The sequence below is a fragment of the Ruditapes philippinarum genome, unplaced genomic scaffold, assembly GCF_026571515.1.
Source record: "Ruditapes philippinarum isolate M1 unplaced genomic scaffold, ASM2657151v2 ctg2552_1_1_1_1, whole genome shotgun sequence".
NCBI classification, from domain to species: Eukaryota; Metazoa; Mollusca; class Bivalvia; order Venerida; family Veneridae; genus Ruditapes; species Ruditapes philippinarum.
Window position 1 is genome coordinate 1 of NW_026865226.1, and position 17,116 is coordinate 17,116.

At 32.3% G+C, this 17,116-nt stretch overlaps 2 protein-coding genes across 2 annotated transcripts; one reads left to right on the top strand and one right to left on the bottom strand.

The window, feature by feature from the left end:
* The first annotated feature begins 1,579 nt into the window (after positions 1-1,579).
* On the top strand, positions 1,580-3,202 carry LOC132728249 (uncharacterized). The gene is made up of 3 exons (XM_060713856.1): positions 1,580-1,737; positions 2,273-2,428; positions 3,034-3,202. Exons 1-3 carry the CDS (start codon positions 1,733-1,735, stop codon positions 3,173-3,175), a joined length of 303 nt encoding a protein of 100 aa, XP_060569839.1. The 5' UTR covers positions 1,580-1,732; the 3' UTR covers positions 3,176-3,202.
* Positions 3,203-15,289: 12,087 nt separating this feature from the next.
* On the bottom strand, positions 15,290-16,471 carry LOC132728257 (uncharacterized). The gene is made up of 2 exons (XM_060713864.1): positions 16,269-16,471; positions 15,290-15,680 (listed from the first exon to the last, which is right to left on the bottom strand). Exons 1-2 carry the CDS (start codon positions 16,469-16,471, stop codon positions 15,290-15,292), a joined length of 594 nt encoding a protein of 197 aa, XP_060569847.1.
* Positions 16,472-17,116: the final 645 nt, after the last annotated feature.

Genomic DNA, 17,116 nt, shown 5'->3' on the forward strand with positions numbered 1-17,116 from the left:
GTATGGTTGACATGTTCAGATGCTGCTCTAATCCTTGAGCATTTGTTATAAGAAGTAATTTAAAGTTTTTGAACTTTTAGCCGTTGAATTTATTTAACAAATGCACTAAGTGCATTGCATGAATGTCTGATATTTGTTGCGCATGTGCAATATTCAAAAAATCGAGTCGCGAATCGACGAGAGGAAAGCATATGTACCGTTTGTTATTAATCCATCAAATAGTCTTCGCATCGTAAGATTTAATAATTTAATATTTAATGCTACAGGGACTTGCATTCCGAAGCAGAAACATTATATTCGAAACTACAAAAAGCTTGCGACGATTTGATGGACGATTTTTCAGGAGCAACATCACCCCTGGAAGTGCAGGGAGCAGGTGCTCGCAAAAATGTTTCTCCAGAAGAAAGACAATTATCAACTGCTATTGTTAATGCAGAAAAGTAAATTGCATTTTTTTGCTATGCAACAGTAAATGTTTTTAACCTTTTTGTTATGTGTGTGTTTGAATAAAGGTCTTTCAAATGTTGTTTTCTTATCATAATAATCTTAGTACATGTAGATATGTTGAAAGTATGATGACTATAATTAATTTCAGATGAATTTCATTCCATAGTTCACCTGGAAATATAATAAAAGCTGATTTTGAAGTCATCAGCATTTTAGGTAGAGACATGATTATCTACAGCTATATACGTAAACTCCATATTTTGTGAAAATGACACCTAAAAAAGAATAAAGATCTAGATCACCATAGATCACTCTTATAAAAAAAACAAAATCTAATGAATTGAATTCTTAGAGTTCTATGTTAACAACAAACTATATTCATTGGCTTTGAAATTTGGAGATATTTTCGCTCTATTCTGTCTTACATTCATGTATACTCTTTATGTCCGCTTTTCACATTACATGATTCACGCTTCACGAAAAATAATAATGTTTTTATCATAATTCTCTTTCGGTTTTGTTTTTCAGATTGATTAATAAGGTTTCAGCAACACGGCGGTAAGCACGTTTAAATTGTATACAAACTCTTTTGATACTCCTTAAACGGATCGGAATAAACATAAGTTTGGTTTCACTGATTTGAGAGAGTTAACTATTAATAAAAATACATATTTGTATTTTACCATTTTCAGCGGGATAAAGGGCATTTACAGAAAGGCAGAAAAACAAAAACAAGAACAACAAATGCAAGATGCAGTGCAAAAGGTAGAACAACAATGGAAATCGAAGTAATCTCAAAATTACTATAAGTGCTTTTTACATAAAAAATAATTAGTTACTCTAAATATTAATTGAACACATTTATAACTAGTTTATACTATAATAACGTAGATAATATGTATACATAAATGTACAGAAACTGACAGAACCTTCAAAATGAAAGAAACATATATTTATTATCAAATTATGATAGAGGTCTTTTTAAGAAAGTATTACATAGTCCTTACTTTTTAGCACAAACACAGGATCAGGTTATTATCATGAATTTAATAACATTTATTTCAGGCAAAAAGTTTTTGTGATTTGCGAAACATTTTTTTATTACAGGTTTATTGACGTTATAGACTGGCTAAATACGCTGCTGCAGCAAATTTCTGACAGCAAATATGACGATAAAGTTTTTCTTAAGTCGAAAACCCTAGAGGGAAGTCGCGAGGAATTAAATAAATGCCATAATATCATTGTGGATTGTTGTAGAAAGCTGAAAAATGAAAATGATAGTAAAATGAGGTTAGAGTATTATATGTGTAAGATTTATTATTTCAATTTACTTAAATCTGTATCCACTTTTCGCTAGTTATGAAATTCATTCTATCGAAAAACTGATATTATATCTCTTAGGATTGTACTGTACACATGTACATGTAAAAGTCATGTTAATTTTCATACAATGTACATATATTTAACATTCTTTTTATAAAAATGCATCATTGATCATAATTTGAATAATGTGCTTAAATAAGAAGGCTATGATGGCCCTTGGTTCGCTCACATAAGACACATTTAAAGAAAATGTCAAAATTCTGCAATGCGGAAGTAATACTGCCGAAATAAGACTCTAAATTAGAAACTAACAAAGCTTTCTACAATGGTGCTACTGAAAGCCTGGTTTCGTGGCATTGCCATGTTTCTTGTTAATATAATATATTACACTACTTCATTTATGATACAGGTTGTAATGTACATCATGTTAAAATGAATTTGTGAATGTTATGCATTTTGATTTATTCTATAAACAATTATTATATCAATTTATATTTTCAAGTGCCAATAAAGAAATAACATTATTACTGAAAGAAATTAAAGAATGGAATGATGTCAAAACTATCAATGAAGCTAAAGAAGATTGTAAAGATACAGATGTAAAAGCATTTCGAGAAGGTCGTTTGCAGGTACATAAATGGAAAAAAGAGTTTAAAAGGTAAAACAATTTACATTTTCCGTAGCAGTTGGTAATCAGCCACTAATAAATGCATATACGAGAATGTATAAGCCTCTTCAAATGTTTTAATCGGTTATTTACGCAATTAAAACAGCAAAGTATTGAGTGATTTAACTTAATTTTCTTACAGTAAAACTGCATTTTGTTTCAAATAGCTTATGTAGCAGAAGCTTGTTAAGCCAATATAATGAGCATGTTTTCCATTTAATACTTTTTTACGATTATCTGAAGGGGTAACTTTTGCTTTAATAGTCATATTATTTGTGAGTCAATTAAGTTAGCAAAAAATGTTGACAATTATTATTATTATTATAGTTATTATTATTATTATTATTAAATTATTATATGGCATGACCAAAAGTTATTTTTAAATTTATCATTTACAACATTATATTTAGAAAGACATGCAAGAACAACAGAACATATCGTAAAAAATGTAGCATAGATTCCTAATTAAGACGAACAAACATTTTTGTATATTTTTTGTTTCATTTTAACAAAAACAAACAAAGCGATAGTTTAAGCGATAGAGCAACAGTCACTGATAGTTTAATTGTCGATATGATTATCTATAATTTTAAAAGCGCAAAACAAGAAGTTGATTGTCTTACAAAGGAGCTAAAGTCATGGGTTGAAGTGAAAGCTATTGACGGAGAAGTAGATTCTGACTGTGAATTAGCAAGATCGATTCGTTCAAATCGTTCCACAATTTTTGATAAAAAGTAAGAGCTTCAAAGGTAATTTATTTTTATATCTCATTTACCCATAGAAAGATGCGTTCAGTTTTATTTGACCTTTTGCCAATTTGAATGTCAGGACTAGTTAAGCTGTCATGACCTATTCTAACACGCTTCACACTTTTCCGTTATCAAACAGATAGGGCAAGCAAGTTTATTATTAAACAATTTTTACACAGAATTAAATAAATTGATTACACGTCATTCATACGTCAGATATATAGTCAATAACCCTGATGACGTCAGAAAAATTAATTGTTCGCTTATGTAGTTCAACAAATTTTAACCAATTATCTTTTCACTAAGATGCTAGAATGATAATACATATCAATCTTTCTTGTATTATAGTACAATAGTGCACGGTTTTCGTTCAGTTTCTTTGTAATTTATCCAGAATGCCGATATTCCGACGCATTGGAACTGCGGCCGTGCATTATTCTACAACAATACTTTCAATTTCTTATTTTTATTTCCTAATTGCATACATATGATGTTCTTCATCTTTGTTAATTAAATCATTGTGCTTGTGACAGTTGTGTTTTTTTTTAGCTGTTTCAAATATAATTATTATAATTCTTTGCTGTAAAAGGCATAATCCTTTGTGTTTAAATGATCCCATGTAGTTAAAAAAGATAAGTATGTTGAAATATTGTGTGGGACCACATCAGCGAAATATAACCAATTTAGTGTTTAAACCACGTGATATTCTGTTATGTATGCATCATATTACATGTATATAATTTATGTCTGACCGGTTGGTATCTCCAATATTATCATTGTTCAATTTTTAGAACATTAACTACATGTATGTACTAGAACTTTCTTAACTGTTGTAGAAAACTCATGCATTATATTTAGATAGAAATTTCCGGAATGATCTTTATTGTTGAAGTTGCTAGATTATGATATAACATAATAGACTTCTCTGGAATGTTCCTAGTTTATATATATATTACGGGATATTTTTCATTTGGGGTACCTTTTAAAGTCATCAGTGATCTTTAAGTCATCAGTTACCTTTTTTAGTCATCAGTGATCTTTTAAGTCATCAATATATTTGGAGTATTATTTAACTTGGAAATTAAGTGATTTATTGGAGCTTGGATTATTAATTATTCTTGTGGATTTTATTGTGGGAATTTATTCTAAAGTGTTCTTGGATTTAACTTGGATTTAACTGTGCTATTGAAAAAGGATCATTCCAGGATCAGACTAGACATTTGTAATTTTTATTTGGACTTCAGGTATTTGTAAAGATAATTTGTTATTTTATTTTTCTTTAATAATTTTTCTGTAATAAATTTGTTATTGTTACAAGTTTGTTGCTGGCTTTTCTTTCTCGTTACGCCTGGCTCGTAACAGAAATTGGGGGCTCGTCCGGGATTGAATATTTCTTTTTGGCTACATTATTGGAAATTATTACCGTTTATTATATAGTTTATTATTACCGTATTTACTCATCTGAGTTGATATCATAGTTGTTCTATTAAGTGTACCTTTCATTTTGAAATTTTTGAAACACATCACTTTCTGAGTTTAAAACCAGCAACAAGCAGTCATGTCTTTTAATTTAGAAAAGTTTGTAGCTGAACCTTCCCAGGAGGTATTAGATTTGGCTAAGAAAACTGATTTGCTCGATCTTGCAAAAAAGTATAATTTATTAGAAATTAAATCTTCAATGCGTAAACAAGAAATTAAAAATCTTCTGATTCATTATTTTGTGGATGAAGATATTTTTGGAGAAGATGCACTTTCTCACATTGTTGAAAAACACTCTGAAATTTCTGAAATTAAGATAAAAGAGCTTGAACTTCAATTTAAATTTGAACTAGAAAAAATGCAATTAGAAAAAGAAAGGGAAGAAAGACAGTTAGAAAAAGAAAGGGAAGAAAGGCAGTTACTGTTAGAAAAAGACAGGGAAGAAAAAGAAAGGGAAAGGCAGTTTGAAAAAGAAAGGGAAGAGAGAAAATTAGAAAAAGAAAGAGAAGAGAGAGAATTTCAGTTAAGAATGAGAGAATTAGAAATCAAAGAGAGAGCAAATCAGTTTGAACATAGAATAAATTCAAAATTTGATGTAACTAAAAATATTAGGCTTGTTCCACCTTTCCAAGAAAAAGAAGTTGATAAGTATTTTCTTCATTTTGAAAAGGTTGCTGAAAATTTAAAATGGCCAAGAGAGCACTGGACGTTACTTTTACAGAGCGTCTTAATTGGTAAAGCTCGTGAAATCTATACAAAACTTACTGTTGAACAAAGCTCTAATTATGATAATGTAAAAGAATTAATTCTGAAAGGTTATGAGTTAGTACCAGAGGCCTACAGGCAAAAATTCAGAAATTCTAAGAAAGAAATTGGTCAAACCCATGTCGAATTTGCAAGAGAAAAAGAACAACTTTTTGATCGGTGGTGTCTATCTAAGAAAATAAGTAAAAATCATGAAAAGCTCAGACAGCTCATGTTAGTTGAAGAGGAGTTTAAACGTTGTATTCACTCTGATGTTAAATCTTTCTTAGATGAAAAACAGGTTGAACTTTTAGAAGAAGCTGCCCGTTTAGCTGATGATTATTCTTTAACCCACAAAGTTTCATTTATAAATAAAGGGAAGTCCACACCCTCACATTTTAATTCCAAGTTCAGTTCTGGTAATCTATCTGGTTCATCTAGTCAGTCAAATACTCCCAAACCAAAGTCATCTGATGAACATAAAGGTCATAGTCCCTTATCTCGTCCTACATGCAATTATTGCAAGAAAACTGGACATCTTATTTCTGATTGCTTTACCTTAAAAAGGAGGCAACAACAACGTGATGAGGCCAAACCCACAGGTCTTACCACTTCAAGGTCTGAACCTCAGTCTTGTATTGATAACAATGCAATTTTGAAGGTCAAAGAACCCAAATCTGATTCTATAATGGAGATTTATGAACCATTCCTTTCGGAAGGTTCCGTGTCACTTATCGGTGATACTTGCCCACCTACTCCTATTAAAATTTTAAGAGACACAGGAGCTTCTCAATCTCTTATTTTAGCAGATACACTGCCTTTTTCTGAGAAGACTTCTTCTGGATCTAGTGTCCTTATTCAGGGTGTAGAGTGTGGTTTTTCTAATGTCCCTCTCCATAATATTTATTTGTCCTCAGATTTGGTAACTGGGCCAGTGGCTGTAGGTATAAGATCTTTCTTACCCTTTAAAGGTGTTCATTTATTGCTAGGTAATGACTTAGCTGGAGATAAGGTAGTGGTTAATCCACTTGTAACTGACACTCCTTGTGTGGATCAGATACCTGACCCCATTGAGCAGGAAATTCCTGACCTTTACCCTTCATGTGCAGTTACTCGAGCTATGGCTAAGAAGGCCATTCAAGAAGACAATTTTTGTTCAGATATTGACTTAGCTGATACTTTTATAGGTCAGTCTTTTGATAATGAAATAAATTTTTCTCACACTCCTACTCTGCCTGAAACTCAGACAGATTTTTCAATATCTGACTTCTCTACTCCAAGATCACAGCTTATCCAGGAACAACAAAATGATCCTGAGATTTCTGTCCTTTTTCAAAAGGCTTTTAGTGAAGATGAAGCTTTACAAGTCCCTGTTTGTTATTATGAAAAGAATGGGATTTTAATGAGAAAATGGCGACCGCCCGATGTCCCTGCTGAAGAGGAGTGGACAGTTAATCACCAAATTGTGGTCCCTAAATCATATCGCCAGGAAATATTAAGCTTGGCTCATGAAACACCCATGGCAGGTCATTTAGGTGTTAATAAAACCTACCATAAAATTCTCAGTCATTTTTATTGGCCTGGCCTTAAAGCAGATGTATCTAGGTACTGTAAATCTTGTCATACTTGTCAGATGGTTGGAAAACCTAACCAGACAATACCTAAAGCTCATTTACAGCCTATTCCTGCATTTGATGAACCTTTTAGTAGAGTTATTATTGACTGTGTAGGTCCATTACCAAAAACTAAATCAGGTTCTCAGTACTTATTAACTATTATGTGTGCTTCTACGCGCTTCCCTGAAGCTATTCCTTTAAGGAATATTAAAGCAAAAACTATTGTCAAGGCTCTTGTGAAGTTTTTCACATTTGTTGGTTTACCTAAATCAGTACAGTCTGATCAAGGGTCAAACTTTATGTCTGGTATTTTCCAGCAGGTCATGCACGAGTTAGGTATTACTCAATATAGGTCTTCAGCCTATCACCCTGAAAGTCAAGGTGCATTAGAAAGATTTCACCAGACTCTGAAAAATATGATAAGGTCATATTGTTTTGACACTGAAAAAGACTGGGACGAAGGCATCCATTTATTGTTATTTGCTGTAAGAGAATCTGTTCAGGAATCTCTTGGCTTCAGCCCTTTTGAATTAGTATTTGGTCACACTGTCCGAGGACCCTTAAAACTTCTAAAAGAGAAATTCCTGTCTGAAGATGACATATCTTTAAATTTGCTTCAGTATGTATCCGATTTTCGAAATAGGTTGACTAATGCATGTGAGTTAGCTAGGGTCAATTTAAAATCAACACAAAGTAAAATGAAATTAAGGTATGATGAGAATGCTCCGGAAAGAAGTTTTAACCCTGGTGATAGAGTACTTGCTCTTTTACCTATACCTCGAAAACCATTGCAGGCAAGATACTTTGGCCCTTATACTATTGAAAAGAAAGTCAGTGACCTTAATTATATCATTAATACTCCTGGGAGGCGAAAGCAAAAACAAATGTGTCACATAAATATGTTAAAAGAATATTTTGACAGAGATAGCACAATTAGTAAACCTATATCTGTTGTAAACTCTGTTCCACAAAATCAATGTTCAGTTGAATCTAATAGTTATGAAAATTTTGAAAAGTCTGATCCTGGTTCAGCAAAGCTTGAAAACTCTGATATTCTGAAAAATCTGGATGAAAAACTTGCTCACTTAGAACCGTCGAAACGAGATGAACTGAAACAGCTTATTTATGAATATGAACACTTATTTCCTGATATACCCACACGGACTGACAAAATACATCATGACGTCATTCTTGAAAACTCTGAACCAATAAAACAACATCCATATAGAACAAATCCTGTAAAACAAACCTAAGACAAGAAGTTCAGTATTTATTGGATAATGACTTTATTGAGCCAAGTCAAAGCAGTTACAGCTCTCCATGTATTCTGGTACCAAAATCAAATGGAACGTATAGAATATGTACAGATTATCGTAAAGTGAACTCTGTAACAAAAACTGATTCATTTCCTATACCAAGAATTGATGACTGTATTGACAAAATTGGAAAAGCAAAGTATGTAACAAAGTTTGATCTTCTAAAAGGATTCTGGCAAGTTCCACTTACTGATAGAGCTAAAGAAATATCAGCCTTTGTAACACCAGACGGCTTATACATGTATCAATATAAAGTCATGCCATTTGGTATGAAAAACTCACCAGCAACTTTTCAGAGACTTATAAACATGGTAATATCTGGTCTACACGGATGTGACGCATACATTGATGACGCAATCATCTACTCTGATGAATGGGAGGAACATCTCAAAACTATAAGAGCATTCTTCGACTGACTTAGTGATGCTAAATTGACAGTTAATCTTGCAAAAAGTGAATTTTGTCATGCAATTTTAACATTTTTAGGACATGTAGTGGGACAGGGTAAAGTTAAACCAATAGAAGCTAAGGTCAAAGCTATCTCTGAATTTCCTGTGCCTACTTGTAAAAGACAACTGATGCGATTTCTTGGTATGGCAGAGTATTATCGTAAATTTTGTAATAATTTTTCGGTTATTGCAGAACCATTGACAAATTTACTGAAGAAAAGAAACAAATTCATTTGGAATGACAAGTGTCAAATGGCATTTAACAGCCTTAAAGCTATACTTAAGAGTGCACCAGTTCTCTTGGCACCAGATTTTAACAAAAACTTTAAGTTAGCTGTAGATGCTAGTGACATAGGTGCTGGAAGTGTATTGATCCAAGAAGACAACAATGGTGTTGACCATCCTGTTTGTTACTTTTCTAAAAAGTTTAATGAACATCAGAAAAATTACTCTACTATAGAGGAAGAGTGCCTTGCTCTTATTCTTGCTATTCAGCATTTTGAAGTTTATCTAACTTCTTCAAAGTTGCCTGTTGTTGTCTTTAGTGATCACAATCCCCTCACTTTCTTGCATAAACTTAAAAACAAAAATCAAAGGTTGTTGAGGTGGAGTTTGTTTTTGCAAGAATATAGTCTTGACATTAGACACATTAAAGGGAAAGATAATTTGATCCCTGATGCACTTTCACGTGTCTAAAACTGATATTATATATTATATATTATGATTGTTTAATTTTACTTTGTTGTTTGCTATTGTTTATAATACACATATATATGATTTTATGTATAATATTGTTTAACATTTCTCCTACGTTATTTGTAAGTTACATTGTTTGGATTTATGTAAAAGAAATATTCATTTTATTCATATTTCTTTTTCTTGAAGAGGGGAAGTGTTATGTATGCAACATATTACATGTATATAATTTATGTCTGACCGGTTGGTATTTCCAATATTATCATTGTTCTATTTTTAGAACATTAACTACATGTATGTACTAAAACTTTCTTAACTGTTGTAGAAAACTCATGCATTATATTTAGATAGAAATTTCCGGAATGATCTTTATTGTTGAAGTTGCTAGATTATGATATAACATAATAGACTTCTCTGGAATGTTCCTAGTTTATATATATATTACGGGATATTTTTCATTTGGGGTACCTTTTAAAGTCATCAGTGATCTTTAAGTAATCAGTTACCTTTTTTAGTCATCAGTGATCTTTTAAGTCATCAATATATTTGGAGTATTATTTAACTTGGAAATTAAGTGATTTATTGGAGCTTGGATTATTAATTATTCTTGTGGATTTTATTGTGGGAATTTATTCTAAAGTGTTCTTGGATTTAACTTGGATTTAACTGTGCTATTGAAAAAGGATCATTCCAGGATCAGACTAGACATTTGTAATTTTTATTTGGACTTCAGGTATTTGTAAAGATAATTTGTTATTTTATTTTTCTTTAATAATTTTTCTGTAATAAATTTGTTATTGTTACAAGTTTGTTGCTGGCTTTTCTTTCTCGTTACGCCTGGCTCGTAACAATTCCTATAAAAATCATGACTTTATCTAATTGTATTAATTTAGCTTCGTTTCTATTTTCAGAGTTCATAACATCCATATCAAATGCATATCGTATCTTATTTGCAGAAACCAAAATATCTATATCAAATGCATATCGTATTTCATATAGCCTCGTTTTCATTTTCAAAGTCCAGAATATATATCGCACGTGATGATGTAAAATAAAGAGCTCACTATACATGTGTATAGTTGAGAACAATACTGATTCTATAAGACTCGTCCACGGCAGACTATGCTACCGCCTCTTCCAGTATAGGTCTGACGGCTGTGAACTCTTCCAATAGAATTCAGAATTGTACTTAATCATATATAACAACCTTTTGTATTGCTTTTGCAAAATTTATGTTATTCAGTGAAAAAAAGAAGAAAGAAGACACAAGAAAACTTACAAAACCCCAAGAACAGGCGATAAAAAATATTTGGACAATAATATATAAAGGCAAGAATATTTCAGGCAAAGTAGATATCTCAAATTGTTTGGATGAAATAAAGCTACACGTGTCGGTTACACGGGAAAACTTAGATGAGTAAGTTATTGTTTAAATAATATGCAAATGTAACTAATTATATACTTATAGTAGTGATGGAAGGTGATTTCGAATCTGAAAAAAAATGATAAAAACTGCTTAGTTCACACTCGAACAAGCATTTTTTTATAAAGTCAACAATTATAGAAAAAAACAAGCATTTACGCATTATATATAATTACTCGTTCACAGTTATATTTTCCTAAACATTCCAATGAAAAGGCATTTATCAATTTCTATGAAACGATATTCGAAACCTTTTCACATATTCTTGTTCTTATTTACTAAAATGGCATCGAAGGATATTACGTGTGCGTAGATAATGTAGTTTCAAAGCATTGGAACAAGAGCAAAAAGGAAGGCGGTATTGCTATCAAAAACGTCATAACCTGTATTTTAAATCTTATGATTTTTCAATGATGCTAAATGTAAGCATTTTGTTTGTTGACATTATGTCTATGATAAAGAAAGCATTGAAAAAGGCATATTTTCATTTTATGCATAGTGTCATCTGCATTAATCTACATAGTAAAATTTTTATGCATATTTAAAACAGTATGACAATCATTTAGCTTGTACGCCTTTTTAGAACATTGCTTAAATGCCAACGAACGATATTAAGCGTATACGTATATAATGTAGTTGTTTGGTCGAAGCGTTGTCAGTTTGATTTTTTTATATTACACCTGAGGAGATAATATACTCGTAATGCATTAGCTAAACGATGAAGTGTATAGACTAGAATAACTGTCAACTGCTTTTGAAATGAGGGAATTTTTTATTTTGTTATTTTTCTTTAAACATTATATTTTTATACATTAGATCCGTTTTAAAAAAAGTGTTAGATTTCAGAGCTGCATTACTGGTACTGGTACTGCAGTACGTACTGCAGCGATTTCACAAGTACTGGCACTGATACTTAATTACTCTTACAAAATGTTGCTACTACTGGTACTGGTAATGCATTACTGTCTTAAAAAGTGGTACTGCTACTGCATTACAAGGCAGTACTTTGGTTTTGATAAAAATGTCATCAATTTTTCTCAAAACTTAAAGCTGTAAATTCCATGTACGAGGGGTTATCCAAAAACTCGTTGACTTTTTAAATATCTCTTGAACGTCATCGTGTATTGTAATGTAAGTTTAGCAGCATACATTGTAGAATATTATCAACACATTTTGAAAGGAACAGTTAATTATGTCAATAAATGATGATTTTATATTGCTTTTAAATAAGCACATACACGACACCCAGTGCGTGGTAGAAAAGCGCAGTAAGTCATCGTATATTTCTTGCTTAAAAAACTAAAATATTAACGTAGAAAACTCGCTGAACATCGCATGTTTCTTCTATGATGTCATTTAAGTAATTCTTTAAAGTAATTGATGTCATTTCCGTTTATTTTTGTTGATATCGCTAAAAATGCCAGACGCCGTTATTGTTTATAACGGGAAAATGACGGACACGCGGTAATTAGAAAATCGCACGATCATAAACGATCATTAATATTTGTTGTAATTTGGAAATGACACCTACAAAAACATTTGATAAAAATCAGCAGACAAACAGAGAAAATAAAATTTCACGATTATTAGTGTTAAAGTGGCATAAAACATTTAGCGATAGACATTACTTTGAGAAGCAGTAACCGTCATTGACTGCGTAACGTTGTTACAAGTTGTACGTTAATAGTATGACGTTGCCGTCAATAACCTTTTGGAGTCCGCCGTTGTCGCCGACATGTGTTGATGTAAAATAAAATATTGTTGTAATGTAAGAAGCTACTCACATGAATTGTTCTGTGTTTATTTGTTAATAATTCTTCTAAGCAGTGTAAGAATTTCAAATTAATATCTCAAATATATTTTACGCAACAAAGAAAGTCCACGAATGTTTGTATAACCCCTCGTTTAATTTAATTATTGTGAAAAGGTAAGTTATCAATATTCCTTCAAATGTTAACATAATATTCATCATAAAAAGAGGCACCAAAGACTTGAATAAAAAACTAAATTGAGATTTACACACTCAGTAACTCTTATATCTTAAAATATCCTAATTACAATATTTTATTACTGTGTATTTACTAGTACAAAAGAGCAAAATATATAAACACTAATTAATTGCTTCTATTCTAAATAATCCTATTTCAAGTGATCTTGTTAGCACCATCAAAAGTTATTTACTTTGGTATAAATTAAACAGAGGTGTGAAGGTGTGAAAAGCAACAAAAGACTCTTGTGTTTTAAATGAAAGATGATTGCATTGTATTACAGTTGACTGGTTTACTAAACAACAAGATATGACATGAATATATGTTGTAAATATTGTTTTAAAATGTATGATTAATCATTGAAGTTGTAAAAATGTAATTTTTAACTTTAAAGTAAGTTATGATTTTATTTCTTTGCTGAATTATGTTTGCAATTATTTTGTTTGACACTGTGTATTTATTCAAACTTTGATGAATATATAAAAGTAATGGTAATGATACTTAATTACTTCCCCAAAAAAGTACTGGTACTGCAGTACCAAGCTAAAATCTAGTACTGGTATGATACTACGTAACTTGGCAAGTACTGGTACTGGTACTTAAGTACCAAAACCCTAACACTGATGCAGCTCTGTTAGATTTTAGTGATATACTTCTCACAGGTATTTATTGGTTGAATAAGGATAGATATGACAACAAATATGGTGTCTGATATTTATAACGTCTCATAAGATCAAAAGACATGCATGTATTATAATATTATTTAACAAAAGCTACCAATATACTTACACGAAATGTGGATTTTGAGACCAGATCTGAATTTACGGTGGCCAAAAATTGACATACGTGTGTTTTTATTTATCTCGTGCGCACGAAATGCTATGTCTTTGCCACGAGTTACTAAGTCGTGGCCACCAGATCGCTAAGTCGTGGCCACGACTAAGTATCTCGTGGCCACGACTTAGTTATCTGGTGGCCACGAGATACTATGTCATGACCACGAGTTACTAAGACGTGGCCAAGAGATAGCTAAGGCGTGGCCACGAGATAACTAAGTCGTGGCCACGATTAATACTGGATTGTGTCGGAGGCTTCGGTCTGTAAACGTCGCCTTGCCTTCTTGATCTTTATTCTTATTTTATATTAAAAATTTGGTTCTTTCATAATACAATTAATACATCACTACAACAAATGTTCTTCAACTCATTAAAATTTGGAAAAAAATAAAGATACAAATTGAATTTATTGTAAAATACATGAAAGATTTATTAAAAGTATTAATTTTAATCAAAAGTATATTTTACTTTATATTTTCATAGCAAATAGAATCGGTACATAAGGACTGGTTTGTTCCGAAAAAGTTGGGAAGTTATACGACCCGTTGTATAGAGCTGTGTTGGTTATTGCACGTACAAACTCCACCTGTTGTTATTGACACGTGCGCCAAGCCAGGATCCAACTTTGATACTAGCAGATATAGACACTATACAAAAGCTGGAAAGAAAATAGACTTCGTTGTTTGGCAGGTATTGTTGTTGGAAGAAAGGGGAGCTATTTTGTGTAAAGGACCTGCTCAAGGTAAATAGTGACACCTATCAGCTTAATACAGTTCCTGCAGCATATTCAAAAGCACTGGGATATACTCTTTTTACATATATTCAGTTAATAACATTTTCGCACACATTATCTTATTAAAAACCGTTTTTATAAACTACTGTCTACTCTGGAGTGAGCATATACATATTAGTTAGCAAACAGTTTGTACAGCTGTGTCTGTGAACTAGATTCACTTTGTATGTTTACATTCCTTTCCTTGGGAATAAATACATGTAACAATTGCATGTTTGAATCTTTGGTAAGCATGGAATAACGATTATACATGCATTCAATGTATAAATATTCTAATTTTAGTTTAAAACATGTTTAATTTTAAGGAATATAAATGTGACTGTTATCGTTTAAGTGTGTTGATAAATTATTTTTTTATTCATAATCAAATCAGTCAGTCATGGATTAAGTATTTCATTATAATTTTAACGTTGATTAGTTTCTTATGTCACTACATAAAGTGTTTGATAAAAATGTATGTATGTAAGTATGTATGTATGTATGAGAAAATTTAAATTTGTGTATATCAAAAACCAAAACGATTTTTTCATGTAATTAATGTTTTAAATTTTGTATATAGCTATCTATTGTAGTCAATCGATTTCATCAACTATAAAACTAAATTTGTAAATGATTATAACTTTTAAGCTATAATTTTAATTAAAAAACATTTTAAGGTTATATCTTATTCTACAATACAGTTCTGCTTACATGGTCATTTTTAATTGAATGTTATTTGTTTTGCAAATAATAAGGGTAACAAAATTCTATTATGTGTGTGCATTTAATGTACCAAAGAGTTTTGTATTTTAAGAAATCGTACTACAAGAACATGTTGTTGCCATTCTTTGTTATTTTCTAACAACTCTCCCTCATATCTCTGAAGCAATGCCGAGCCTATCCCAGCATTCAAGGCATCACACTGTAAAATGAATTCTTTCGAAAAATCAGGCAGTCGAAGAATTGGACTCTTGGTTAGTTGCTCCTTTAAAGTATGAAAAGCTCTTTCTTGCTCATCTCCCCATCGTACCCTGTTTGGTAAACCTTTCTTCGTTAAGTCTGTAAGAGGTGCCGCAATCTCAGCAAACGATGGTATAAATCTTCTGTAATATCCGGCAAGTCCTAAGAATGCTCTAACTTGTCTATTTGAACTATGCCATTTCCCACCATATGTCCTGTAAAACCAATGTTGTTATATCCTATATAACACTCCGATGGCTTTATGGTAAGGTCTGCTTCTGCCAATCTTTGGAGGATCTGCCGCAGCATTGTCATATGTTCTGTCCAGGTTGTTGTATGCCCTAATCATATCGTCAACATAGTTGTCAACAAAATCACACCCTGCCAAATAACTTCCGCATCATTCTGTTGAATGTGGCTCCAGAGTTTAACCATACCGAAAGGCCATTTTCTTGAATTGATAACTCCCTCTATCCGTTTGCAAATGCTGTAAATCTGCGGCAATTTTCAGCAACTGGGATTTGCCAATAACCTTTGCATAAGTCAATCTTTGGTAAAATACTTAGCATCTTTTCAGCTTTGCCATGATGTCATCTACGCTTGCCATTGGTTCGGTGTCAAATTTGGTGACGGCATTCAGTCTTCTAAAATCAATAACAAAATCGATTACTCTCATCTTTCTTCTTGACAATGACTATCGGTGCGTTGTATTCCGACACAGATGGTTCTATCACATAGCCTTTATCATATCTTGTATTTCATTTTCAACAGCTTGTCTCCATGGGGTACTGTTTCACTCTCACAGGAATTCTTTGTCTGTTAGTTCACGTGGTGCTCTATCAGTGGAGTTGTTCCTGGTTCGCTTTCTGAAAAACACTTCGCAAAACTCTTGAAGTATGGCAAGGACTTGCTTGCCTCTGTTAAGGAGTAAGTCGCTCACTGATTGATTGACATCTTGGTTATGTCTACTCGCACTTTGTGTAGTTAGGGAAGTCCCAGGAGACATTATCGTCGTCCACCGCTGCCATCTGAATTATCTTCAACGTCTTCTATGATCGTTACAACTTACTGCCATCTTTATTTGGCGTTCTTCATATTTCTTCAGCAAATTAATGTGGGAACGTGCTTCAGCTTGTCTCCAATCTTGATTCTGTTTAAATCAAATCTATTAATTACTTCGACAACTTGAAACAGGTCCTTTCCATTGAAGGCATGCAATCTTATTATTGTCCTGTGGGTAAAAGCAGTAAGACTTTATCTCCAACACGCAAAACATTGTTTCGAGCTCTACTTGTTATAGTGATGCTTTATAGGTATCCTTGGCTTTCCAACAGGCTTTTTCTTGCTATCTTGCATGTTTTCCTGCCAAGCGCTGCTTCAGGGTTGAAGCACATACAGGTATGTATTCTGTATCTCTGGGTCATCTCCTTTGAGTCCACATCGTCCTTAGTATTTGCATTGGCCTCTTTAACTGGTTCTTCCATACACTGCAACTCAAACGGGGAAAAATCCTGTACTCGCGCTGTGGTACCTCTGCTGTATAGCAAATAATAGCGGCCGGTAAGTATCTACCTGCAGTGCTTCGGTGCTTTCCTGGCTACATGTTCCGCAGCATATTCTTTTAAGGCACATCCATCATCTGTATACCGCT

Excerpts from the sequence above, each read along its gene's own strand:
- LOC132728249 (XM_060713856.1), top strand. Across the intron at positions 2,429-3,033 it reads TGGAAAAAAGAGTTTAAAAG|CGCAAAACAAGAAGTTGATT; the intron begins GTAAAACAATTT and ends TAATTTTAAAAG.
- LOC132728257 (XM_060713864.1), bottom strand. The coding sequence starts at position 16,471 with ATGTCTCCTGGGACTTCCCTAACTACACAAAGTGCGAGTAGACATAAC. Across the intron at positions 15,681-16,268 it reads CTAACAGACAAAGAATTCCT|GACATATGGTGGGAAATGGC; the intron begins GTGAGAGTGAAA and ends TTGGTTTTACAG.